Source organism: Mandrillus leucophaeus, unplaced genomic scaffold, assembly GCF_000951045.1.
Source record: "Mandrillus leucophaeus isolate KB7577 unplaced genomic scaffold, Mleu.le_1.0 Scaffold79, whole genome shotgun sequence".
Lineage (NCBI taxonomy): Eukaryota > Metazoa > Chordata > Mammalia > Primates > Cercopithecidae > Mandrillus > Mandrillus leucophaeus.
In genome coordinates this window covers 2,954,930-2,982,704 of record NW_012108585.1, presented here as the reverse complement: position 1 = coordinate 2,982,704, position 27,775 = coordinate 2,954,930, and the positions used below count along the sequence as shown (strand labels likewise).

General features: G+C 51.6%; 1 protein-coding gene across 3 annotated transcripts in view; it reads right to left on the bottom strand.

Annotated features, from left to right (window-relative positions):
* CACNA1C (calcium channel, voltage-dependent, L type, alpha 1C subunit) overlaps positions 1–27,775 on the bottom strand; it is a 775,650-nt gene that overhangs the window by 72,430 nt on the left and 675,445 nt on the right. For all 3 annotated transcript variants that reach the window (XM_011967155.1, XM_011967154.1, XM_011967153.1), the window contains 8 exons: positions 26,077–26,183; positions 22,853–22,940; positions 22,184–22,291; positions 20,969–21,021; positions 20,509–20,655; positions 18,930–19,131; positions 16,943–17,101; positions 15,915–16,025 (listed from right to left, as the gene is read on the bottom strand). In XM_011967155.1, coding sequence (XP_011822545.1) covers positions 15,915–16,025; positions 16,943–17,101; positions 18,930–19,131; positions 20,509–20,655; positions 20,969–21,021; positions 22,184–22,291; positions 22,853–22,940; positions 26,077–26,183 — 975 coding nt within the window. The remainder of the gene's footprint in view (positions 1–15,914; positions 16,026–16,942; positions 17,102–18,929; positions 19,132–20,508; positions 20,656–20,968; positions 21,022–22,183; positions 22,292–22,852; positions 22,941–26,076; positions 26,184–27,775) is intronic.

Genomic DNA, 27,775 nt, shown 5'->3' with positions numbered 1-27,775 from the left:
ACAAACATGAATCAGCCTCCCGAAGCCTGCCATCTTCCCTGCCGGGAGCAGATGAAAATATGGGGTTATTGGTTAAGCTCCCTTTGGGGGCCTCAGGAGGCTCTTTTTCTGCCTCAGTTTGCACCTGGGTAGATTGGGGGATCCCAATAGCTGCCTCGCACTACTCATGCTGGAATAAATGAGCCGTTTTCTGCAAAGGTGCCTTCAGGACTAGGGTGCTGAATCAACGCCTCCTTGGAGAGGGGCAAGGCTGGGCAGACACACGGCCATGCACACCGGCAACTTTAAGCTCAAATGAACAGCACCAACCATGCACTCTGAGGAAAGGCAGGCAAGACACAAGTAGCATCAGGTGTGGCTGGAATAAGGCGGAGCAATCTCCCCTTTGCTGCATGAGGGCTTGGATCTGTGGCAGCCCTCAAAACCTCCTGCCTGCCTAGAACTCCTTCCAGTCCAATCCAGGGGACCAAGGCCATGGACAGAGCTTTCCAAACCCCGATCAGAGAGGTCCCTTCCTGCTCAGCACTCTCGGAAAGCTCCCACAGCCCATCCTGTCACCCCTGCCCTGTGGCGTCTCTAACTTAGCGGGCCAGTGCTCCTCTGCCAGGGGATCTGGCCAGCAACCTGCATCCACACTCTTGAACAAGCTGTGAATAAAATGATAGACTGCCTTCACTTCCCACAGTGAGCCTCGGGTTGTGCAGGCAGGTTACCTAACCTCTCTGCCTCAGCTTCCCTACCTGCAGCATGGGAATAACCAGAGTACTTGCCCTTGTAGGGTTTTTATTTTATTTTATTTTTAGAGACAGGGTTTAACTCTGTCATCCAGGCTGGAGTGCAGTGTTGCAATAATATTTCATTGCAGCCTCCACCTCCTGGGCACAAGAGATCCTCTTGTCTCAGCCTCCCAAGGAGCTGGGACTACGAGTGTGTGCCACTGTACCTGACTAATTAAAAAATAGATTTTTTTTTTTTTTTTTTGTAGAGATAGGGTCTTGCCCAGGGTGGTCTGGAACTCCTGGGCTCAAATGGCTCTCTGGCCTCGGCCTCCCAAAGTGCTGGGATTATAGGTGTGAGCCACTGTGCCTGGCCCCCTCGTAGGGCTTTGTGAGAATGATATGAGTTCATACCTGCCCTGTCTGGCACCGAGAAAGTGCTGACTGGTTGCTGCAGTTGCTACTATTACTGTCGTTGTTGGAGTTCTTGCTGAGAGGCTACGTTCCTGCACACCCACAGCCTCTGTGCCTGAGAAGGTCCTTCCTGCCTCTAAGTCAGGCTGGCCCAGCGCAGGGCCAGAAGCACTGGCAGCACCTTGGGCTTCAGTGGGTTGGGTTACCGCCGACGCACCCGGTAGGTCTGGGAATCCCTCTTCTTCCTACCAGCCCGGCGTGTTCCAGTTTCTTTCCCTGTGGCAGGGCCGGGGACGGAAACCACAGTGTACTTTCCCACCGGGCTTTTTTACACAGTGTGAATAATTTTCTACATTAAATAATTAAATGTAGTAGCTAATACTACCCTTCCCACACAAAGGCTTTATGCAAGTCATATAATTATTTTTTATCCTTCATAGTGACTTTTAAGCTCTCCAGCACCAGGCAGGAGAGAAGCCTGTCACAATGTTGCAACAATATGCAAATCCCTGGGTGCAGAGCCACAGCGGGGAAGGTCCTCCTGGCAAAGCTGGGGCCTGCCTGTTTAAGGAGCGCTGCGTGGTACCAGGTGCCCCGTGGGCACTCTGCAAATAAATAATAATCAGGGGAATGCAGGAGCTGGGCCCACACAGCTTTGGTCTCTGAATTCTGTGCCGATGGCGAAGGCTGGGGCGAGAGTTGCTGCATTTCATCCCCAGATGCTGCCCTTCTTTCTCGGTCCCTTTTCTACTCCTTTTAACGCATTTCTCCACCTTGGGGTTTCTGTGGACGGTGGCAGACACTGCAGTTTCTCAACAGATTGGATAAATAGGTTTCATCTAAAAGTCACTAAGAGGCTGAGTCAGCCAGCCTGAGGCTACGTGTGGATTCCTAGCGAGGGGGTGACACTGGCCACCACGGGGCGCTGTGGAGCTCTGTGGGGACATGGAGTATACAGTAGGTGGGGAGACTGTTCCAAAAAGAAGAGCATTGGGTCCAGAAAGGACTGAAGACCTAGCCCAAGAGAATGTCTAGGTTTCCATAGGATTTTTGAAATAAAATTCTTGCTTGCTCTTCAAGTTTTTCAATGTGAATATTCCAGGTTAGTGAGGAAATGCAGTCATACAATCCAAGATATGGTCATATTTCTAGTGGCACTGTTATCCTCGCTGAGCCTCGGCCACTGGCCAGCCACCGAAGACTCCCCCACTATCAGTGTCACTGAACATCACCCATGAAAGGGGCTCCTCGGATAAATATTTCCCAAACACGACACAGGGCCCAAGGATGCCCCTTCGCTGGGCCGAACCCTCCTTCGGCATCCTCAGTCCCACCCACTAAATGTCAGTTTTACCTCCCCGAATCATGGGGATGCCCCTACGGATTTCCAGAACCGTGTTCTGTAGAACACTAGGTCTGTGGGGGTGTTAATCGGCATTACAAACAACCAGTGAAACAAAACAAACCCCCAAACAAGGACCCCATCCTCCAATAAGCCTGGGAGGGTTGAATTTCAGAACTTTGGCCTGGGGTAGTCTCAGGGCCCTCTGCGCTGAACTGTCTGAGCACACTTAAGCCAGAATTTCCCTGACCTGGGCGGCCATGCTGCTGAGTCCTGCTGAGCATGGCACGATGCCCGCTCCAAAGCCACCGTCTTTGCCTTCTAGCTCTGCCTTCTTTTCCAGCGGACCACCCCAGAGAGTGACAAGCTCTTGTGGTGGGTGGAGAACTGAAGGGCGTGTCCTCGCTGGATGCTGGAGCTTGTGAGCCAGGGGCTGGAGTCACTTTTGCAAGGAGGGGCACCCCAGAGGAAGCTGCTTGTCTTTGGTTGGCCTTCATTCAGTGACAGTGACAGAGATGACAGGCACACGGTGTTACTGTGCTAGCATCTGGAAGGCAGTCAGTGTGGATGCCACCAAGAGACAGTCCTGCTCGAAGACTAACAAGTCTTGCTAGAGGGATGAGACGTTTCCATCAAGAGCTCTGATTAAATGCCAGAAAAGAGAAAAGGGTGCTCTGGGAGCTCAGAGGCAGTGGAGACTGCTTCTAGCCAGGTTGATCTCGGAAGGCAGCTTGAAGGATGCAGCACTGGAGCCCGGCCTGGAAGTCCAGCATAGGGTGTTTAGGAAAAGGTGAGGCGTGACCCAGAGCATGGGTGGCCCTGAACAGGAGACGAGGGCTGGAGGACGGGGCCGGCCAGAGCAGCTGCCTCTGCGGACAATGGGGAACCACAGAGAGGCTCATGGGGACACTCAGGACGAAGCAGAACCGTGAGGAACAGCGAGGTTTCTGCAGAGACCCAGAGAGGCTACGGCAGGGGAGGCAGAGGAGAGGAGGGATGGGAGGGAGAATGCCAGGCAGGAGCCAACAGTCTCGATGTTTGAATGTGACCCAATCACAGCCACTTTCCTTTCATCCCAAATGCTAAACCCTTGTCCCACTAGACTGCCACTGTTTTTTTTACTTCAGTCAGCATCTTAGACTGTTCTTGAATACCTGCCCAAACAGCAGGCCTGAACGCAGAGCACTGAATGACCAAGCCCTGGGCTCCTGCAAAAGATTTCAAGCCTTTCCCTGTACACTGAAAGACTACATAGAGATGCACATGTCTTCCTCAAAAGTGACTCCAAGAGCAGGGCATTTCTGGCTGTGGTCAGGGTTATCCCCACGAGGCTGAGAACAGCCACGGGCCCTGAAGATCTGCCCTGAGGCCCCACAGAAGGCCCACCAGGAGACGGAACACTGAGCCGGCCAGACTTCTGAGCCTCAGGCTGCCCTGACCACTGTAGGGACGGAACACAGGTGAGGTGGCGGGTGGTGGGCAGAGCGAGGAGAGAGGAAAGATTGTGGAGGAAAGAAAAGAGCTGTAAGAGAACGCTTGTCCCTAGCTTCAGCACTGGACTGGGGGCGGGGTATACTCCCCCATTATCTGAGATTTTTATAGCAAAGAACCTCGTAGCCAAAGAGAAGTGCAGAAGGTCTGTCTTGGAAATTCCTTTTATGGAATCACGAGGCCTGTAAATTCAATTCTGCACAGCTGGGAAAAGGAGAAGGCCCTGGTTCTGTCGCAAACATGTCCAGCAAGGTCTGGGAAGGCCTGGCTTTTGAGCTCCTCCAGGGCAAGGATTTCTAGTATGGGAGAAGGAGGGGCACAGTCAGGGACATCTGTGATGCTCAGGAAGGGAAGACGTGGGCGAGGGCAAAGGTGCACACTGAAGACCCCAGATCAAATTATGCAATCCCCCACTGAATGACCCATCCCTGTGGTTTCCAAGGACAGTCAGAGGAAGTCCACACCCCTCACTGTGGTCCTGAAGGGCCTGTGCGCACTGGCCTCTGTCCAGCCCTTTTCACGTCACCCTCTGGACAGCAGGGCAGCGTTCTGGCCTCCCTCTGCCTGCCCGCTGTTTCTAGAAGGCTTCTTGGCAGCTGGCTTAACTCATCCCTGCTCTTATCCTGGGAAATGATATTTTCTTCTCCACCCCTCATTTCAGCTGGCTCTTGGCCTCCAGACCCCTTTCCTTCTCCTTCCTCTCCTCTCTCCAAGTTTCCTTCCAATTCTGCACGTTCTCCAGCACTTCTCCCAGGACGTGATTCTGGACAGGATTCTTGGAGTTTCTATCTTCAGAGGGAATAGACGGCGCTGACTCCTAAAATACATCTCCAGCCCAGATCGCCTGTCTGAATTCCAGATTTTCACAGCCTACGTGACATTTTCTAACCTAATATATCCCCACATTCTCACTTTAAATTGGTTTCTTCCTGTTCTTCTCTATGTCAGCAAATGACACCACTCTTCCATCCACTCAGGGAAAGCCAGGAACCCCGGAGCCGTCTCTGATTCCTGTTCCTCATCCTCACATCCAGTTCACCATCCAATGATGTCATGACTCTGCCCCCCTCGCTCCGTCGCTTCCATGGCCACCTGCCTTCCCAGCATCGGGCTCCTTGCTGCCCCCCATCTCACCACACCAGTCATTTGTCAATGAGCAGCCAGCATGCTGGTTAAAAAATGGAAATCAGATTATATAATCTCCCTACTGAATGGCCCATCCCTGTGGTTTCCAAGGACAGTCACAGGAAAGTGCACACCCCTTACTGGGGTCCTGAAGGGCCTGCGGCTCCAGCACAGTCCTTTTCACCCTCGCTCTCGGTTTCCAGAATGAGCTGAGCTTGCCCCTGCCTCAGGGTCTTTGCTCTTCCTTCTGCCTGAAATGCTCTACTTCTGGCTCCTTTTCAGCCTCCAGGGCTCAGCACAAATGCTGCCTTCCTGACCTCCTTGCTTTAAACAGGTGGCTCTTCACCCACACTCTTCCGTTTCCCCACCCCGGCCCTTACCCCATCTGAAACCTTTGTTTACTGTGTATTGGTGTGTCCTGCACTACTCTGTGAGCCCTGTAAAGATGGTACTATGCTTCCACATCATCACTGAGGCGCTCAGGAACTACTTACAGAAAGAAAAGATGGAAAAGGAAGTACGGATAAGGGGAAGTTACAGAGGGGTGCATTTTAATTCAGTATAAAGAAGGATTTCCGACAGAGCTACCTCTAGAAACAAGGAGACTCGGATGGCAGAAAGCAGGACGGTGTAGAGATTTCTGCATTCAGGGAAGCTCAATGGTCTGGATCTTTTCTGACACGAATATTCTGACTTTCTTTTCCCGGCTCATAATTCTCATTCATCCATTCAGGCATCAGACTTTCACTGAATGCCTCTCATGGCACAGAGATGAACATGAAACAGCTTCTGCCATTGATGAATTTGGCAATTTTTGTGTCCCCAATGTGTAAGTCTTCCCACTGCACATATGTGTGCAAACACATGCATGTGAGTGTGTAGCAGGCTTGTTTCCCTTTCCTGAGCCCACCTGTCAGCTGACTGCCCCCTCTCCTGAAAGTGCTTGTCAACTCAGATTTGGAAACAAAATCCAAAGGTCCAAAGCAATCTAGGGAATGCAGGGGCCACAGAGAGAATGGCTGAATGGGAGGGAAGGGCGGCAAGGGGCCTCGGAGAAGGCGGCAGGACGCAGGAGTGGAGTGAACACTTTTCATTGCAGAGGGTGGTCACTCGAGAATGGCTTTCTTTCTTTCTGTCTCGGATCTTCTTAGAAGGAAGACAGCTAACATTTACCGAGGGCCCACTGAGTGCACAGCAACAACCTGGCCTGTCCACATTTCCTGTTTTAATGGGGTTGTTGTGGAAAGAGTGGCTTTTGAGTCACCTAAACCCGCAACAGAATCCCAGGATTTTTACCACGATTAAATGCATTCCTATTTGTTAAGGTGCTTAGAGCAGTGTAGGGTGCATACTAAGCAGGATGGTGGTTGTTACAAGCTAACAATAACAACAAAAAGCCAGCTCTGGACTCCTTACCTAGCCTTTCTCTGACCTCCAGTTTCTTCAGATGTAAAATGGAAGGCTATAATATTCGTCTTATGGATTGAATGAGATGAGGAAAGTAAAATATCTAGCTTCATGTCTGGTTCTTCATTGACAATATATGCTGTTTGCTTCCCTCCAGTGCTTCTAAATGTTACCTGAGCTCAGGTGTAGGCATTGATACCAAATGGGTCAATGCGTTTATTGACTGCTTCTTTTTATTTTTTATTTTTTTATTTTTATTTTTATTTTTTTGAGATGGAGTCTTGGTCTGTTGCCCAGGCTGGAGTGCGGTGGCGCGATCTCGGCTCACTGCAAGCTCCGCCTCCCAGGTTCACGCCATTCTCCTGCCTCAGCCTCCTGAGTAGCTGGGACTACAGGCGCCTGCCACCTTGCCCGGCTAATTTTTTTGTATTTTTTAGTAGAGACGGGGTTTTACTGTGTTAGCCAGGATGGTCTCGATCTCCTGACGTTGTGATCCGCCTGTCTCGGCCTCCCAAAGTGCTGGGACTACAGGCTTGAGCCACCGCGCCCGGCCGACTGCTTCTTTTTAAGTTGAAATATGAATGTCAGCTGACAGGGAGGTTTCCTAGTGAAATGAGAGGGTGAACTGGGGACGCTACAAGTCCCAAGAGTGGGCCAAAGTCGCCCCAGGCAAGTGTGGCCTTACCTACCTGCTTGTACTCATGATTCGTCCCCGGCACCAAGCATACCGCCTAGCATGTGAGCTGCTCCACAGAATATTTTGGGGGTTGTTGGTGAACTTTAGCCTGCAGCAAAACACTAGCCAAGTCGCACGAACAAAGAGTTCTTGAAATAAAGACTATGAAGAATGGCAAGGCCTAGGCACCGAGAAAGAGAGGGAATGGTGAAAAACCGAGCTGAAGGCTTGAAAAGCCGACTAATGGGTTGCATTAGCCACATGAAAGGGGAGTGATAGTTTAGATGCTGGTAGCATGGTTGATGCTTGCACAACCCAACTTCAAGGATGCATTAAGATGAGCCTTAAAGTTATTTTATGGTGTGAGGCGGACGTCAGACTGAAGGGATAGAATACATGGGCTCAGGATGAAAGATGCCAGAATACCAATATTACAAAAGGGCCCATTTAAAATGGTCACGGGCAAGAGGGCACACCCAGGCTGGAGGTGAAGTTCCTTGATGCTGAGTTAGAGAGCTGGGTGCAGACTCCCCAGGCAGAGGGATCCGGCTGAGTTTCATCTGAATGGCACTTTCCCTGAAGCCTTCATTCCTCTGTAGAGATGACCTCACTCAGTCTCACCACAGTATGCTAAGGCAGTCTTCCTACTGTACGGAGAAACAGACATGGAAGGAACAAGTGCTTGTAGGAAGCTCTTCCTGTCCTGTCTGCTCAGCCCTGGCTTCTTCAAGGTGATGCTGAGGTGGGATCTAGGCTTCCTGGGTCTCAATCTACTAGAATTTCCTCTCTGGGTGGGATCTGGGGGCAGCAGATGATGAAGCGAAGAAATGAAGCAAACTATATTTTGTAAAAATTAAAACTTCACAAAAATTACTGCATCATGCAGAAGTACATGGCCAGTTTAAAACAGTTGGAAGAGGATGATGCCTGGAGAGTGGCACAGGTGGAGGCAGAGGTCAAGTTGGAGAGAAAGTACATTTCAGCCGGCAATGTCATTACTGCCAAAAACATGACTGAAAAACAAACCAAGATTCCCAGAAGATTCTCAGCTTTCGAAAAGAGGAAGGGGCCCCAGTGTGCATCCTTGCCTCCTGGCCATCCCACTTTCGCCTTCCTTCTCCTGGTCCTTGACTGAGCTTTTAAGAACAAGTTCTGAAATGTCTCTCAACAGTCCATGGAAGAGTATGTGGACACTGGCATCTTTCCTGCCTCCGGGGGAAGGCTCAGCTCAGGCCGGATGGATTTAGGCCCGCAGGGTTCCCCTGGCCCCTCAGGTAGACACATTGGTGCCTTTAGAAGAATTCTGGCTCTGGCATTCTTCCCACTGCCCCTGCCCTGACTGCCCCAGGGCTCCAGTGGGGCAGTTTGGGGCCTTGTGGCCTTTGCCACACCACCTCTCCTTAGGCTGGTGAGCCGCTGCTCTGACACAGGCTCATGCACTCTCTTCTCCTGTGGCTGTTTCTGTCGCCACTGGCAACCTTCAGGAGCCTGTTTTTTGTGTGCCATCTGCTTGCCTCCTCCCGGGGGCAGAGAACACGTCTGATTACCATCCAGACTGACACCCTGGCCTGGGCAGGAAAAGAGGCCTGGCTTACAGTTTGTAAGGTGGTTTCTCTTCCCTTGTTCAGACAAGCAGATCTGACCTTTGACTTGGGGGCCGAGTTGTCTGCTGGGGGTGCCCTCCCAACTTCTCCACCTGCCAGGGGAATGTCAGAATCTGGTCCCTTTCCTGGGAGCGGCTCACTCCTGGAACCAAAGACTCCAACACTAAAACAGGAGGTCCACACCTGAGCATTCTGGACCCTCAGCCTCTGAAGTCCCCTTGCATCTGCACAGGGTATGGATGCCCCTGGAGAACCCCAAGCTGGCTGGGGGAGGGACCACAGCATCTTCAGGTCATGTGACAAAAGCTATCTACCCAAAGAGGCCATGCTGAATCTAAAGAACAGAAGTTTCTAGACACGGACAGAGCTGACAGAGCAGATGAGAAACTGGGCTGTTGGTTCTCTGTGGAAGCAAGTGTTCTTCCCCAGGCACCCACCTCCCCATTCCAACTTTCCCTCGCCCATCCATATGCGAACCTAGAGCCCCAACCCAGCTCTCATCAGTGCCTTTTGACACAAGCCCAGTGAAAACAAGGTGGCTGGTGACGACCTTTCCATTTGAGCCACATCCTCCGGGTATCCCCAAAGATTTCTCCCCTCCGCAGGGCCTGTGCCCACCTACGTCAGGGCCAAGAATCATTCCCACGAGCAGAAACCAGTCCTAAGAACAGCAGAGCCTGCAGAGAAAAGACTGCTCTGGAAGCCACGGGATCTCTGGCCCCACATGGGCACACTAGATACGAGGAGGGCTGCCTCTGGGTGTGGAAAGTCCAAGGCCAGCAATAGCCTCTGTCAGCTCAGAGCCTTCACAATGCAGAGCAGGCTGGTTTTGGCACAGGAACTCCAGGGTGGCCGCCACTAGGAGGACCATTCCAGAGCCTCCTGGCTCTCCCTATAGCTTAGCTGGCACCTGTGCCAGGGAGACCGGGGCAAGGCTGGCCCAGAGCTGTGCTATGAAGGGTGGCCCCAGTGAGAGCCAGCATTTGACCTCCAGGGTCCTGCGCAGCTCTGGTTCTGGCAGCATCTCATTCACCAGGCTACCGACTAGTCCGGACTCATCCCTCACCCTCGTTTAGGGAAGTGGCCAGGGCCTCGTTCACGGATTCCTCAGGACAACAGGCGGGGGACCGAAGAAACCTCTCTTTCTGTCTCTCTACTCTCTGAGAAGCAGCCAAGGCCAAGGCTTCACTGCCTTCATTTCCTCTTTCCTGAAAGATAACGGGGGCTTCAAAGAAGCCCCCAAAGCAGACAAGACTGTGGCAACTGAACTACTGCCCTGTTCTTAGCTGATACTCTGAAAATGCCAGCCACATCCTCTGTGTGTGGGGACAGGCAGGAGCCACAGCCCCAGACGACTTACATGGCTGTGGTAAGGCCTGCCGGGCCCAGCAGAGACCAGCGGGCAGGGCAAGGGCGTCGGCAGGAAGGCTGGAGAGGAGCCGTGGTGAGGAGGCTGTCCCCACTTTGGAAGTGGCATGGAGGCCACGAGGTGGCAAGTCTGGCCAGCAGCTGGACAAGGCTCTGCACCCCAGAGGGGATCAGCTAAGAACCCGGAGGGGCTCAGGGCTCTCAGATTTCAGGGTCACTAGGGCAGTAAAATGCGAATGGGGAAATCTAGACAGAAGTCCAATCGACTGTGGAAAAGAGTGTCTGGATGCCCCACGGCTCACCGGAACACACGCTATGGGGGCCCGCAGCGGCAAGACTCACTGGGTGGGAAAGACTCTGCAGGGAAAGGGCCTGGGTGCTCGCAGCGGCCACTGGCTGGGGAAAGCCAGGGATGGCTGGGGTAACTGATAGTGGGAGAAACTCACTCGGGCCAGGACGAGAGACTGTCTAACGCAGTCAAGAGGGGCTCCATTATGTATGTGTCACCTTCTGGCAGAAAATCACCAGAAGAAAGGGTAGGGGGGATGAGAGAAACCATGTGGCTTCATGAAGCTGAAGCAACCGGGCTGAGGAGGCCCAGACAGAAAGAGGAGAGTGGAGACTGGGAACCGGTGGGAAAGGGGCCAGGCCTCCTGAGGTTTCAGCTGCTTATTCAAGAAAGCAAGGGTTGTTTGATTTTTCCTTGTAAATTTGTTTGAGTTCTTTGCAGGTTCTGGATATTAGCCCTTTGTCAGATGAGTAGATTGCATCAAAAAGTGGGCGAAGGATATGAACAGACATTTCTCAAAAGAAGACATGCATACAGCCAACAGACACATGAAAAAATGCTCGTCATCTCTGGCCATCAGAGAAATGCAAATCAAAACCACAATGAGATACCATCTCACACCAGTTAGAATGGCGATCATTAAAAAGTCAGGAAACAACAGGGAGAAATAGGAACACTTTTGCACTGTTGGTGGGACTGTAAACTAGTTCAACCATTATGGAAAACAGTGTGGTGATTCCTCAAAGACCTAGAACTAGATGTACCATATGACCCAGCCATCCCATTACTGGGTATATACCCAAAGGATTATAACTCATGCTGCTATAAAGACACATGCACACATATGTTCATCGCGGCACTATTCACAGTAGCAAAGACTTGGAATCAACCCAAATGTCCATCAGTGACAGATTGGATTAAGAAAATGTGGCACATATACACCATGGAATACTATGCAGCCATAAAAAAGGATGAGTTTGTGTCCTTTGTAGGGACATGGATGCAGCTGGAAACCATCATTCTCAGCAAACTATCACAAGAACAGAAAACCAAACACCGCATGTTCTCACTCATAGGTGGGAACTGAACAATGGGATCACTTGGACTCGGGAAGGGGAACATCACACACCGGGGCCTATCATGGGGAGGGGGGAGGGGGGAGGGATTGCACTGGGAGTTATACCTGATGTAAATGACGAGTTGATGGGTGCTGACGAGTTGATGGGTGCAGCACAGCAACATGGCACAAGTATACATATGTAACAAACCTGCACGTTATGCACATGTACCCTAGAACTTAAAGTATAATAATAATAATAAATAAATAGAAAGAAAGCAGGGCATCAGAAGGGCCAACGAGTGCCTTCACTCTGGGTCCACTCTCCCCTCTGGACCATTCTCAGGATGGGAGAAAACCGAAAAGGGAGATTGAGACTTTGATTCCAGAGAGCTGCCAGGGTCAAGGCCTCTCCAGCATCCTCCTCTCAGGGAGGTGAGTACCGGCTGCTCCCTGTGTGGGCTGGCTCCAGCTGAGGGGCAGAGGCGAGTCTCAGCTGCTTCACCCCTCCATGGTCCAGGTGGGAGCTTGTGGGGAGGGGACGAGTTAGGAGCCTTCCATGGGGTGAACCCCTGCCTTCCTGGGCACACCAGGTTCCACTGAGGAGGAGAGGCCTGGAGCCCAGCCTCTCACTCACTGCCTCCTGCAGCTCCTCCTCCCCCAGTGCCCTTGCTGAGACATCCTCGACAGCAAACCTCAGGCAACTAAGTGACATCATCACTCCCACTAACAGCAGCTGACAGTGGAGTAGCTGAGACAGACACTGCTTCCCGCGCCAGGCTCCTGTGCATTGCCTCCTTGGTGACGTCGGAGCTGCCCAAAGGGGCTGAAGCCTCAGGACCACCCAGCCTCATCCTGTTGGCCATAAAGGATTTGCGGTGCGGCTCCCTCTTCTGCCATTCTCACCTCCAGCAAAGTGCAATTGGGAGTTTTAACTGGAATGGTATTGAGCCTATGGATCAGTTTGAGGAGAAATGATACCTTAATAATATTGAGCTTTCCAATTCAGGAACGTGGCAGATGTCTTCAGTTATCAGCTTTTCTTGAATTCCTTTCAATTTTATCATTTTCTCTGTAGAGATCTTAGTCATTTCTATTAGACTTTTTCCCTAGACATTGCATATTTTTCAGTTCAAATCTATGAGTATCTTTAAAATTTATTTTCCTGTCTTTGCTGACAAGCATCAGTTCATGATAGAACAATCCAGTTATTTAATTACCTTCAGAATATTCCAGGCAGCACTTTTCATGCTGCCCAACCTGGTCCTGCACCATCGTGTGGGGCGCAGGGGACATCCGGTTATCTCCAGGTCGTGGCCTCTCCCTTCTATGGAAGGAGGTCCTTCTGGATCACTGTTCACTGTTCAAATCAATGCTGCCATGATTCACCTCACTCTCTTCAAACCATCCCCGCAGGTTCCTGAGGCTTTGTGGGGGACCAACTCAATCTAAACTGGTTTATGTTGATCCCTAGTTTCTTTGTGTGATTTTTTTAAATGTGTGAACAGAGTATGAATTTAAGGAGTGGGATGGTTAGATTTTAGGCAGGGACTTACTTGAGTAAATTTATTTTCTATGGAGTGGTGAGGAGAACACACAGAAATGAAGAAATTGGGAACATCCATGACCATGAAAACAATGAAAGAATGAAGCAAGAATGTAAGTGGAATGGCTGATGGAACAACCAACCAGCCAGTTGCAGAGACGAAACATAAGCAGTGACAACTTCTGACTGTCTTTGACATCCTTGGTTCCTAGCCGTCCTTTCACAGCAAATGCTGATGCTCATCTGGGTCATACACAAACAGCATGCCAGTGAAATAAAAAGTGCAGCACGGAGTCCTAGTTAATGGTCGGAAATGAAAGTTGTCATGGATTCAGGTCATGGTTAGAAGCCACTGGTTCTTGGGCCAGATCCAGCTGAATATTTCTTCCAGAGCTTCAGGTTTTTCCAGTTTGGTTTTCTGCCTGAAAATTTTGGAGCTGCTTTTCCTGGAGTCTATTTGTGAATGAAGAACATAGCTCAGAAAGAATCCAGGGACCCAGCTGTGCTCCATGATGCTCCCAACTGGGTGGACACCTTTATCCCCCTCTTGCCAGAGCCCTTGTAGGGAAATTCACAGGGAAAGATCCATTTTCCTTTCTCTTTACACCATACGAGGGTGAAATGCAAATGGCCCCAGGATGGCTCTCTTTCTTCTTGGGTAAAAGTCTCTGTTATCTTGCCCCATCTTCTCACAATAGAAAACCAGGGACAGAGGAAATTAGGAGGCACTTTATGGTTTAGACCACCCGCAATGGTTAATTCCTAGGAAACTGGCTTGTTCCTTGATTTGCAGGATTTAGGTGGAGTGCCTTTTAGACCGAAGCTCCCGCGGGTGTCAATTTCAGGCACCTCCCAGGGAAGGTTGTCCGTATGTCTCCCGTGCTCAGGAGGCATGATTCAGAAAGTCCACTGCAGGCTCTCCAGACTGCCTCAGACATCGTCAGAAACACATCTGAGTCAATTGTGGAATGACTCAAGGCTTTGAAATATTTAAACCATATGTCTCATGACACTGGATGAAAACAACGCCAGTTTTCCCACTGAGAGGATGTCACCCGAGACCGAGGCTCGGCTCGGCAGTGACTGCACTCCTAGCCTCAGCTGGTCATGCTGCTGTGGGTGGTGAACTGTCAGAGCTCCTGGGCTGCAGGGCTTGGAACAGGGCCATGCATGGGCAGAGACACCGTGTGCCCTAAGGAAGGTGTCAGGGCAACCCTGGGGTCCTCTCTAGGTCAGGACAAGATCTGTCCTCCTAAATGGGACTTGTACAGGAAGGTGAAAAAGAGTGTACTTGCTTCTCTGGAGGAGGCAGGAAACCACTGTTCTATCACCAAAGGATGTCCTTTAGGAGCCTTACTCTATGAAAATCAGCCGGGATCCCCAGGCACTCTTTGAGCGAGAGAAGCACCTGCATTGTAGGAATACTGTCTTGTCTTTTAAGTCCTTCCAAGCTTGTTTCCTTCTTCCTGAAAAATACCCGCACAGCACTTGACTTGGGAAAATGCTAGTTAACCTCAGTGTGGTGGAAAATACAGTGAAGTCAGAGGTGCCAGATTCCAGCCTCCGTTCTGCCAGTTCTTAGTAGTGGAGCAATTAATACTGGGCACTTCATTGTTTGAGCCTCACTTCCCCCCTCTCTACAGAGGGATGCTAATACCCACTTTACAGGGACGTTTTGAGGATGACACGCGATGATATATGTGTAGCACATGATACGGAATCAAAAGTGTGAGTTGAACATTCATGCAAAGAAGGCTACGGATATCTCCTCAACGAACATGGATTCGAAGGCCAAGCCGGACCTTCCCCCACCCCCAGTTAATCTTCAGACCAGTAAAAACTTGAATGAAAATAGAAAATACAGCTCTTGGCCTCCTGTTGATCTGTGTTGCATCTGGGAAAACTACTAAAGCAGGGAGGAGAAAGCTCAGTAAAGCTGGAGAGGTTGTCTCAAGTCTGCAACCGCATGATGCTCCCAGAACTCGTTCCTTCTCATCCTTCTCCAAAAGGTGTTATGGTAGCCTGGGGGCTGCTCAGTTGCTCTTACAGCCTCTCTCAGAAGCAGCTGTCCTGGTGGTGAATCCCGGCCAGTGGATGCCGGGGATTCCGATCCATCTACAGAGGCCCAGGGTGGAAGGTGTGGCTCACAGCAGTGTCTGCTCCTCCACCACTGAGGACAGCGGGGGTGACTGGCTAGGAAGGGCACAGATAATCCAAAGGACAGGAATTCTGACCCTGCCTCATTCAGCAGAGCAGGCCTAATCTTGTCCTTACAAACGAGGAATAAAGCAGAGAAATTTGCAGGTAATTGTTCTTCCTGCCCCAGAGCGTGTAAGCAGCAATGCCATAGCCTCTGAGGCAGGGAACAGGAGTGCCCATAGGCTGTAGCCCTAGCCCTGAGCAAATCCAGCCCTGGATGAATGTTTTATACGAGGTTGGTCTGTGTGGCTGATGAAATGGGAGGAGGGTGGAACAGAGGCCTGAGTGGATCTGGGGGGCTGGGCCCGGAGAGGTTTGGTCTGCCAGTCTATGGGCATAGTTTCTTCTAATAACAGGTTATGTACTAGAGGATGGGACATAGGAGAAAGACCATCACCTGCCTCTCCCAGGAGAGGCTCAGAGGTTCAGCTCAGCGAGGAATCTGCGGCTTGTGCATCCCAGCCAGGGTCAACACCGAGAGCTGAGAGGGTTTCCTGGAGTTGGCCTGGTTCAGCTCTGGGCAGGTGGAGGAGTTGGAGCACTGACCATTGGAGCAGGGATGGTCTTTCACCGATGCCTTTTTCCCTCTTCCCCTGATTCTGCCTTCAATACCTGCACCCCACCTCCCCGTCCTGTCCACCCCGACGCCTGTGAATCAAAGGTCTTTCTCAGAGGCCTACCTTGGGTTTGAAGGCAATGAGCTTCAGGATCATCTCCACAGTGAAGAGGCCAGTGAAGAGCATGTTGAGGATGTTCATGGCGATTTTGAACAGGCAGCTCTGGCCGTAGTGCTGCATCAGGAGAGGGGAGGAGCTGTGAACACGGGGCAGGGAGGTCTCTCCTCCTCCCCACCTTTTGCCCACCCTTCTCAGAGGCCCTTGTCTCAGCAAGACCTTCCTCGAACCCAACTCCAGAGGGCCACCCACCTCTCCGTGGGCAGTCAGGAGGACTCAGGAGAACTCCAAGCTCTTCCCTGCTCTACCATCTCTGAACACATCTGTGTTCATTTCCCCAGTTGGCTGTGATGACTTTATGGAGACTTTCAGCACTCAAAAGAGCTTGGGAGGCCGGGCGCGGTGGCTCAAGCCTGTAATCCCAGCACTTCGGGAGGCCGAGACGGGCGGATCACGAGGTCAGGAGATCGAGACCATCCTGGCTAACAGGGTGAAACCCCGTCTCTACTAAAAAATACAAAAAACTAGCCGGGCGAGGTGGCGGGCGCCTGTAGTCTCAGCTACTCGGGAGGCTGAGGCAGGAGAATGGCGTGAACCCGGGGGGCGGAGCTTGCAGTGAGCTGAGATCCCGCCACCGCACTCCAGCCTGGGCCACAGAGCGAGACTCCGTCTCAAAAAAAAAAAAAAAAAAAAAAAAAAGAGCTTGGGAACAAGCTCTGTCCCTGAAGACGGGTGGATGCAGAACCCACCTCCACACGCCACGCCTTCCCGGCAACAACGAATGCGTCCAGCTCACTCCCTCCCTTCTCCATCTCCTCCCCTCTCTCCATTGATCAACCCAGGGTGCCATGGATTCTTCCCTAAGGCCCAGAGAGGAGCACATCCTTGACAGGGAACATTCGTCTTTCTCCAGCTGCCTCCCTTGGCGGCCAGGAAGGCGATGCACTGAGCTGCCTGCCGCTCCGTTACGCTTTCCATCCCCATGGCATGCCTCCCTCCTACAGCACCGTGGCTGTGCTCCCCCTTGGACTGACCTGCATGGCCAGGCAGATGGTGTTGAGCAGGATGAGGACGAACATCAGGTACTCGAAGTAGGTGGAGTTGACCACGTACCACACTTTGTACTGGTGCTGGTTCTTGGGGATATACCTCCGCAGGGGCCGGGCCTTGAGGGCGTATTCCACACACTGTCGCTGGGAGGGTGGTGGAGGATGGGGAGAGTGGGGTTAGTTACCTGGAGGGTGTAGGGGGAGCTGGCAGAGAGGTGTGGGATGTGAATGAAACCCTGTGGGGTGGGGTTCTCCAGAAGTCAGAGAAATCATTGGCTGCTCTGGCTCACTTACAGGTGGGAGATGTTATTTGGAAAATGTCTCGATTTTTCCACAGACCCCTTAATCAAGCAGAGAGCCCCTTCTTGTCAAATCCCCATATTAAGGTCCTAGGCAGGGACCATACATCTCCTTTCCTCCGCCTGGTGATGCCTTCATGTGCCTCAGCAGGGAGTCGGCATCGCTAAGAATGTGCTTGCTGACCCACTGACAGCTGGGCTTCTCACTGATTACGTCCCATGCCACAGACCTTCCTTGGGTACTTCTCTCCTCAGTTTTTCTTTCTTGTCCTAAATCCAGCAGGCTGGAGTGCAGTGGTATGATCTCAGCTCACTGCAACCTCTGTCTCCCAGGCTCAAGTGATTCTCCTGCCTCAGCCTCCCAAGTAGCTGTGATTACAGGCACGTGCCACCACGTCCAGCTAATTTTTTGTATTTTTAGTAGAGATGGGGTTTTGCCATGTTGGCCAGGCTGTTCTCAAACTCCTGGCCTCAAGTGATCCACCCACTTTGGCCTCCCAAAGTGCTGGTATTATAGGCATGAGCCACTGAGCCTGGCCAACTAAATCAATCTTTCTTATTTGCCAGTGTCCATAAGATGGAAAAACACAGTTCACTGACAGGGAAGAAGATTCTGGGCTAACTAGATTCTTGGGACTCTGGCAAAGAGCCAGTCCATTTCTCTGCACTTTGCCCAGGCTTCCAGATCAGGAACTGGGGAATCTCCCCGGCATCTTCTCAAACCCTCAGGCCCGCTGTCCAGTGCCTGAGCCTTAACGCTTTTACCTCCTCCTATTCTTTCCATCGCTACCATCATTAACCTGATATTAGATCGGGGTCTAATCCTCTCTCATTTCCACTTTCTAACTGGCCTCCCCTCTTTCCTGTCTTCTTTCAATCCAGGGTCCACGCAGCAGCCAGCAGAGTGAGTCTACGCCTGAGATGTAGACTTGGAGACCCACAGGGGATTGGCTGGCCTGGTGAGGGTCACAAGGGGCACACCATGCTGCATTCCTTCCCGTGGGCACTCCATATTCACAGACAGGGATGTGCTTCCCCACGGACTCCTCCCAGGGGGAGCCGAGCTGGGGAACAGACCTGAGGTACTACACCTACCTCCCACCCTAACAGCTTCCTGACTCAGCCACAGCACTGCCAGCTCTCCACGGCTACCAGAACCTGTCACGATACTTGGCATCGCCATCTCACTCCCACTTAAGCCTCTTTCCTGCCCCCACCTCCCACAGAGTCCTCTGGGTTTTACTTAAGAAACCATATAAGAGTGGTTTCCTGAAGCCATCCTGTTCCCCACCCCAAAGCTCTCACTCCCTCATAGTTCTAGTCTCTCTCCTCCGTATCAATGGTGCCGACCCAACTGGGTCCTTCTAACTTGTTAACTTCTAGATACGGCATGAGATTTTTTGTTTTTTTGACAAAACCTTTCAGAGTATCCTTAAGTAGAAGCTTCATAGATATTTGTTGGCTGAGCACATTTGCCAGATCTGGGGTTTGTGGGAATATGCATTTCTTTTGCACAGGTCCCTCAAAAAGACCGAGAGCCCACTCTGGCTGAGAAGCAGAGACGATCTCAGTATCTGCACGGCCTCTCCCTGATGCAGCTCCTCTGGGGGTGGGCGCAGGCGGCCATTCCCTCCACCGGCCCCGCTTCCCTCCGCTCCTTCCTAGGAAGCTACCTGGTTCTTGTCCAGCTCACAGTTCTTGTACTCCTGCTCCCCCTGCTCCTGGAAGGTGACGATGACGAAGCCCACGAAGATGTTCATCATGAAGAAGGCGATGATGATGATGTAGATGATGAAGAAGATGGAGATCTCCACGCGGTAATTGTAGATGGGACCCTTGTCTTCGGTGTGGGAGTCGATGGAGCGGTACAGCAGCCTGCAGGAGGAGACAGGTCCCACAGAGGGAACTGGAGAAGCAGGGTCCCCTCTGCGGAAGGATGGCACCACTGCTCCAGGGATCCCAGGGATCAGGGTGCAGGAGACAGCTCTGGGCTGGAGTCCCAGCTCGGCCACTTACTGGCTGTGTGACCTTGGGCAAAGCTCTTAACCTCTCTGAGACTCAGATTCTTCATCTGTAAATTGGAGACAATAATTCCCGACTTTCCTACCTTGCAGGGAAGTTAGAATAATGTATAGGAAGGTGTTTTGAAACTGTGAAGAGCTATTTAAATGTAACATGAGTCATGGGCATTGATTTCAAATACTGGAAATATTGGTAAATATTGAGACAGCTTTGCAAACTGGCATGGACTCAGAGGATGTTAGAGGGAATGTAGAATAAATCTCTCCGAGAGCAAATATCCACTTAGATAGAAACACTCACATGACCCATGCTACTCCGATCATTACCAATGGTCTGGTTTTAGACTTAAGCAGTTTACATACATATGCCATTCATTTGAGCCTGGCTGTATGCCCCATGGAGCTTGTCATTCTTCACGGACAGGGATTATCTCTTTGCCTTCCTCCGTGGCCCTGCACAGCACTTGGTTATTCTCTATCACCCATATTTTACCGCATAATAATGATGACTCTCACCTAAGATCCATGCATTGCTGTTGACTTAGATACATTTAGAATTTTCTGACTTTCAGATTCTAATTTCACTGGAATACACATTGGGAGAAAAACAGGTGTCTATACAAAGATACAAGGACCTGATGGGAAGGTGCCTGGTAGAGGTGACACAGTGTGCAAGGGCCATGGGCTGCTCTAGGCACAAACGCATTGCCTCAGCAGAGGACGTGGGGCCCAGGCTTCCATCTCTTTCTCACTATCCTCTGTAAATACAGGCAAGGCTTTTCCTAAGGAGACCGGGGTCCAGTTAATAAAGATATCTCAGCCATCTTTACCGCAATGAAGGGCACGCTGGGAGTGGTAATTTTGAATTCTATGGTGACCACAGGGCCTGCACCTGGAAAAGCTCTCCCCACACCCAACTCCCAGATGCCATACGGGTAATGACAGAGACCTCTGATATTGTGGCTCATGCTGAGGTTGGAAAGAAGGCTAAAAAAAAGGTCATTTTTGGTGGGAGTTTCTTGACACCTTCTAGAGAAGGAAGAGTCTGTGTTTCAGCAGTGACAGTGGACTGTAAGTTGTTCTAGAAAGATACCTCACTGCTTGGGGAGGACCCAGGTAAACATGACCTCCAGAAGGAGTGCGGGACATGAACAAAACTTGGGTTTGTGCTGGAAAGTCAGTACTGGCCCTCGAAGGTCAGGGTTCATGAGGCCTTGGTTTGCATACTCACTCTGGCCACCCTTCGAAGGTGGAGACGGTGAAGAGGGCCATCATGGCTGCCAGAACATTGTCAAAGTCAAACTTGCTGTTCTCCCAGCTGCGGGGCTGGATGATGGGGTGGTCAACCTCCCCGTCTTTGTACGTGATGTAGTTGCCCCTGAGAAAGGAGAAGCAGTTTACTCTGGGGTCTCCCATCTTCCCTCACGCCTGCCAGTCACCCTGAATGCTGGGTGGGATGGGACTGCCTGGCTTGACCTTCACAGTTCCAGCCATGGGAGGAGCTTCAGTGGGTAGAAACTTCAGGAAGAAAAAATGCTACACATTGTGTCAGCGGGGCCAGATTACACACAGGCAAAAGTCCAGGTGCCACTGCGGTCTTAGAAACTGAGCTGTCCCTCCTTTCTGGTCAAGCCTCCAGCCTCCTGGGGCTGACTGGCCGTGGCCCTGGCTGCCCTCCCACCTCCACTCACTTGCATTCTGCCTCTGTCTGCTTGGAACTGTCTGAACAGGTGTACAGCTTTCCCTGGAAGGCAGAGAACAGAGTATTAGAGATGTTCAGTAATCAATGAGTCAATCCAAAAACAATTAGTGAGCACCTCCATAGCCCAGCACTGTGCTAGGGACAAAAAGTGTAGAATCCGGCCAGGTGAGGTGGCTCACACCTGTAATCCCAGCACTTTGGGAGGCTGAGGCGGGCGGATCACAAGGTCAGGAGATGGAGACCATCCTGTGAATGGTGAAACCCCATCTCTATTAAAAATACAAAAAATTGGCCAGGCATGGTGGCGGGCACCTGTAGTCCCAGCTACTCAAGAGGCTGAGGCAGGACAATGGCGTGAACCCGGGAGGAAGAGCTTGCTGTGAGCTGAGATCGCGCCACTGCACTCCAGCCTGGGCGACAGAGTGAGACTTCGTATCAAACAAAACAAAACAAAACAAAACAAAACAAAAACAAAAGTGCAGAATCCAGATGCACAGGGCCTGACTCACATGCACAAAACAGTGGCGAATACAGACACCAGTGCTGTAAGTAGCCCTGCAATGCAAAAACGGGAGCTCGGGTGCATGGGAGCTGTACTCTCCAGGAAGGTCTCGCCAGGGAGGGAGAAGTGGAGCTGGACTCAGAGGGATGAATTAGATGGGAGTTTACACAGTGGGGGTGGTGGCAGGGGAGAATGCTCTAGGTGGGAGAAAAGCAGAACTAAAAGGGTGAGGACAAAAAAGATCAGAATCCAAGGAGGGCACTGGCCTCGTTGTAGCCGAGGGGTGCTGCAGGAAGCAGCGGGAGCTGACTTTGACAGGTGCGGGGCTCTGAAAGCTGGGTGGTGTAGCAGGGACGTGATGCTGTTGGTAATAGGTCACTGCTGCAGGCTTTAAGCAAGTGACTGACACAGAGCTTCCACAGGATGCAAGTCCCTCTCCCTCTCTTTCTAGAAGGAAGGGCAGTGACCTGAAGGGCAGGTGAAGTGGAGAGAGTGAGGGGCCTCTGGCCTGGTGGCCCGATACCTCCTTCTAGCGCCTCCCTCCCCTGGTCTGAAGCTGGAGTTGGGCTGCAGGTGGAGGTTACATCCAGGCCAAGTCTGGCCCGGGCCACTGTCTTGTTCGTCCAGTATCTGCCAGCTCCCTTCCCCGGGAATGCTGATGGGAGGGGAGGAAGCAGGACCACAGCGGAGCCCAGACTTTACCTTGAAGAGCTGGACCCCGATGCAGGCGAACATGAACTGCAGCAGGGTGGTGACAATCACGATGTTCCCGATGGTCCGGATGGCGACAAACACACACTGAACCACATGCTGCAGTGGGAAGGGACGGGGAGAGAGACGTGGCTTCAGGAGATGCCAGGAGCCTTTCCAGGAGGTAGCAGGGGCAGCCCGTTTGCCACAAGCGGGAGTCATTGGGCTGAGAGGGGCAAGGGCAGCCCGTTTGCCACAAGCGGGAGTCATTGGGCTGAGAGGGGCAAAGCCACGCTCCGAGAGTCACATGGGAAGTGATAGACCCTAATGGGGTGCAAAGGCCCCCACTGGGCTCTCTGTGACTACAAGGACAAAAGCCCTGCTAACCTCTCATCTTACAGTGGAAGGAATATAGGGATGGCGGCACCGCAGGGGCCCAGGGTTTTCATGCGATCTCCCTTTGGCACGTTCTGCTTAGGGAAGACACTTTGGGTGACTGCCTCTGTTACTCTTCTGTTCATTACGGATCCGGGACATGCAGTGGCACCAGTGTCCAGGACCCCACATGGCAGCCACTTGGCCTGACCATCATCTCCTCCTTCCAACCCACCCCTCACCTCTGTGGAGCTCCCACTCCCCAGCGGGCTGGCCGGAGCCTCCCTACCCATGCCCTCAACTTACCTTTAGCCCCTTGGCCCTGTTGATAGCCCTCAGGGGCCTGAGTACTCGCAGGACTCGCAAGATCTTCACGACATTGATTGCACTGGACCTGGGAGAGGGAAACAGGCAGGGTAGTAAGCTCCTCCTGTTTCTGGGGGGAGCAAAAACAATGTGGTAAGGGAGTGTCCTGACAGGTGAATCCCAGGTAAACCTGAGAAAACGTAAAGCCCATCTTGGGGACGTTTTGCATTCTGGGACCACTCTCTACTCCTGTCTCCCACCCCGTGGTGAGAGCCTGGAGCTTGCCTATAACCCTGGGGCTTTCCTGTGGGTGAATAAATAATACGCAAAGTGGCTCAACGCAGGTCATTAGCAATGTACTGTGCTACTTCCAGGGGCACCCACAGTGTCACAGAAGAAATCCAGAGCGAGGCCATGGGAATTCAGAGCCCAGCACAGGCACTTGCTAGCCAAGGCACTGAGGACAAATTTCCTCAATTTTCTGAGCTCTAGTTTCTTTATCTGTAAAATGGGTCTGTAATCAGCTCAGAAGGTCTTTGCAAGGGTTATGTAAGAGTTCCGTGTAAATCACCTGGCCGTGTGCTTGATAAACTGCCTGAATGGTACCTTTTATCATGATGCCTGCTGAAGACAGCATTACACTTAAAGGAATGCCGTACTGATGGTGGGATCTCGGGCCTTGTGGCTGGAGGTGATGGGCATGGGGAGGAGATCTCGTAGTGTTTATCTCCAAACACATACCCTAGACAGCTGCCCCTGGCACCTACACCTAAAACTCACCCAGAGCACACTCAGGACTCCAAGGAAGGGTGGGCTTTACTGTTGGGGCTCAGGAAACACCACCCTGAAACGACTGCCTTAGAAGCAGTCTCAGAAGCACAAGTTTTTCTCTAAACTTCTCTTGCCCTCCTGTCTCAGTCCCCTTCTCCTCCGAGGCTAGCCATAAACACTAGAATCCCTCTTCTCCAAGACGGGTCAAGAAGCCAGAACCCAGAACCTCATTTCCTCAAAGCCAGCCACACAACCTAAAAATATTACTCAAATTTTCCCTGTGCTTTTCTGTATAAAAACTGGCCATAAAAAATCCTCAGATCTACCACGTGGGAGTGTAGATCCTAAGACTCCTACTGCAGACAGGATCCTGTCCCCAGCCCAGAAGGAAGGAATGCTTCACAGAGAGGCGAAGAACCTACAGACAGGCCTTGCTGGGTTCCCCACTCAGTCCATTCACGTTAGATCCTACCCTTCTTGTCCAGTCACATTTCTACATGGCTGTCCATACTTTTTTGGAACCGAAGCATAAAAATGGACAATTTCCCCTGTATATTTGGGTCTGCATTCTGAAGGCTCTGTGTATACAGGTGAAATAAATGTGAATGCTTTTTCTCCAATTAACCTTTCTTTTGTCGGTTGATTTTTCAGTGACCCTTCAGAAGGCCCTTTGGCTCCTACACTGCACTACAGGTTCCACACTTCTGGGATGCTGAGGCCAAGCCAGAGCTTCTTGGAGTCTCAGGAAACTGCTTTTCCCCAGTGCGATGGAGACAGCAGGAGACAGGTCCCTGAGCAAGATGCCTGGATGGTTTTTGGAGCTGTCCATTCTACCCAGGTGGGGCTTACTAACCATACTACCTCGGTGAGCAGCTGTGGAGTACATCCTAACCCTCACGGGCTAACTACCTCAGACAGCCTCTCAAGCTTTTAGAGAGCCTCATACTTGCCTTGGGACCTAAACAATGAATGGCAGGCCAGCAAGTGCTGATTTCATGCTTTGTGTGGTCAGGATGATGTGCTCAAGAAGGGGCTGGCGGAAAGATCCGATTTCTCTGGTGCATAGCTCTTTTATTCCAAGAGATGCAAAGGCCACTCCTGTCTATCACCGTGTCTCTCCTACAGTCTCTCTGGGAGGGAGTCAGCTTGCACTGAATTACAACGGGAGGGGGTTAAAGGTCAGATGGGAAACACACAGGCTGAAGAGGAAGAATTCCTCGTTCAAGGTTAAATAGTGATTGAGTGGCCACGCTGGGATTCAAATCTAGACTTGTAGGCTCCCAGGCAGAAAATACGGGGTAATATAATTGACGATCACAGACAAGGGGCTCTCCCAAGGCCCCGGTCCCTGCATGATCTCAGCCGACCATGGAAACACGCTTGGGAGGAGAGATCTAGGAACCATGGGACTTAGGCCTTTCTCTACCATAGGTGTGACCTTGAGCAAGTGTCATGATGTCCTGAACCCCAAATTTCCCATCTATACAATGATGATAATAACACTTGCCCTGTCTCCCCCATCGTTGTGTGTGTGTGAGGACCATAGAAGAACGTGTATGTGGAAGTGCTTTGAAAGTTAAAGTGTAGAATTCACACTATCATCTGTTAGAACTTGGTAGAAACTAGTAATCAGATCCTCCACACCTGAATGAGGTCTGCAACCTTGGCTGTACAGGGGAGTCACCTGGAGAGCTCTGAGAACTCACACCCAGACTGTACCCCAGCCCAGTGAAATGAAACACACACACATTCACACACACATACACACACACGCGCGCACACACACAAGACACAAATATACAGTCACACACACACACACGCACATACATCCACATATACAACCACATACACACCCATATAGACACATACGCAGACACAAACACACAAACACATGCATACAAGTGCATACATACACACATACATACATCCACAAACACATACACATATACACACACCCCACACATACACACACATGCACACATACACCCCACACTTACACAGACATATATATACACATTCACACATACACTCATACACGAGGTGCTTTGGCTGGAGAGAGAGGGGAGAGAAAGGGAGGAGGGTCCAGGTCAGGGGAGGCCACGGCAGTGGCAGACTACGGGTTGCTGAAGGTCAGCCTAGGGCACTGGGGCCGTGGTGGAGGAGGCAGGAAGGTCCTGGGGACAACCGTTTCTCAATAGCTGAGCCTGGCCCCGCCTGTCATGGCAAAACCCAGGTATTTAAACATATTCGCGCCTGATCAACATGCCCCAAGTGTCAGACCACCGAGGACACGGATCCAAGAACTCAAAGCCGCCATGCACAGCTTCGGAGGCCCCACCCCACTCTCATCACACTTCGGTGGCCCTGCAGGCGGGCCCTCCAGGGTTTGGTTGTCCTCTCTGGCACCCCTTGCTAGCAGCATGGCCCATCGTGGGCTGAGGGGGTCCACTCACTGGATGCCAAAGGAGATGAGGGACACGCTGACCACCAGCAGGTCCAGGATGTTGAAGTAGTTCCGGCAGAAGGAGCCCTTGTGCAGAAAAGCCCCGTAAGCAGTCATCTGCAGGGAGGGACAGAGAAACACCAGCGTGAGTGGCCCTAGCCCGAGCCCAGAGACCCCTCACACCACCCCTTCCTCCCACAGCATTCCTTGGGCAAGTCCCAAGCACCATCCACGGGGAACAGGAAGGACAAAGATGGCAATATGGTGCCAAGAAAACAGCTCTGCTACCATGCACACAATCGCCCAAGAATCTCCCAGCCCAGGACTTCTGGGTGGCTCCTTGCACCTGCCAGGCCGCGCCAGGCTCTTTAGTCCTACATTCAAAGCCTTTTCAAGTGGGCCCCACCATCCCATTCTAATTTCCCGCTGTTCCACATCCCAAGTCCGTGGCTTCGGGCCTGCAGGGTCCTTTCCTGATGCTCTCGGGCTGGGAGCACATGTTCCGACTGCTTCTCTGAATGCTTGAGTCCTTAGGCCAGCTGAGAGCACCAGGCATCTGCAGGGAGTGGGGCGGGGGCGGGGGGGCATGCCCAGGAGGGTGACCAGCCATCCTGGTTTGCCCAGGTTTGCTTTATTACCAGAAATCCTGTATCCCAGGAAACTCCTCAGTCTGAAGCAAACTAGGCCAGCTGGTCACCCTGGTGCCTGGTGAGAAGTTCCAGTGGTGACTCTGGCAATTAGCATACCTCCCCTTCCTGGCCTCAAAGGGTGCTGACGATTGATGCCAACTATTCTAAACTCAATTCTCCTGTCTTGCTTCGAGACTGCATCTGGAGTTTTTTAAGGGCAAAAACTGTGTGATCAGAGGGGCTACGAGGCTCCGTGGCTAAGAGCACAGGCTCTGAGGCCAGGCGGCCTGGGCTGGAATCCCAGCCCCATGGTATTTTATTTGTGTGGCCTGGAGCAAGAAACTCAGCTTCCCTTAGTGCCTCTGTTTCCTCACTGGAAAACGAGGATATGACCCACCCTACAGGGTTGTAAGCATCAAGCGGGTACTTCTGTGTAAAATACTTAGGACCCACCCTGCACACAGTGAGCCCCATAAAAGGCTGAGCTGTCACTACAGCCTGGATTTGTATTCTGGATGCTTCCTGGATGAGGAAAGTTCTGTTCTCTCATCATCAAGTGAGGAAACTATCCCCTGGCTTTGTGAAAGCCCTTTGGAAACTTTTTAAAAGAGAACACACAAGATGATGATGACTGTCACAGGACTTGGCCATTATTACCACCCTCTGAGCCTGGTGTAAAGCTGTGCACTGCAGGCGCTCAACAAATCGCCTTTATAGCCTTTCTCATTTTGCCGACTTGCGTAAGGGCCCATGGTTATCCAGGATAAGGGCGGTGACAGGCAGCAGACAGGAAGCATCGGCCAAAGGGAAAAATGTGGAACTGACGGTGGAGAAGGGGAGCGAGGCTCCCTGGTCATCTGGGGCCCAGTTAATCTCTTTGGAATCAGAGCGTGCCCAGGGCAGAGTGTCCGCAGAGCCATTCAAAAGCAAACACAGGGGGAAATGGGCAAAAATAGCTCTTGCAACCTAATTCTTTCCATTTATCTCTTGCAGCAGGGGGTCCCACAGGACTCAGGCACCTGTGTTGGGCAATGATTTTTAGAAGTGGGTAATTATATAAAAGATGCAAGGGCGTATAGT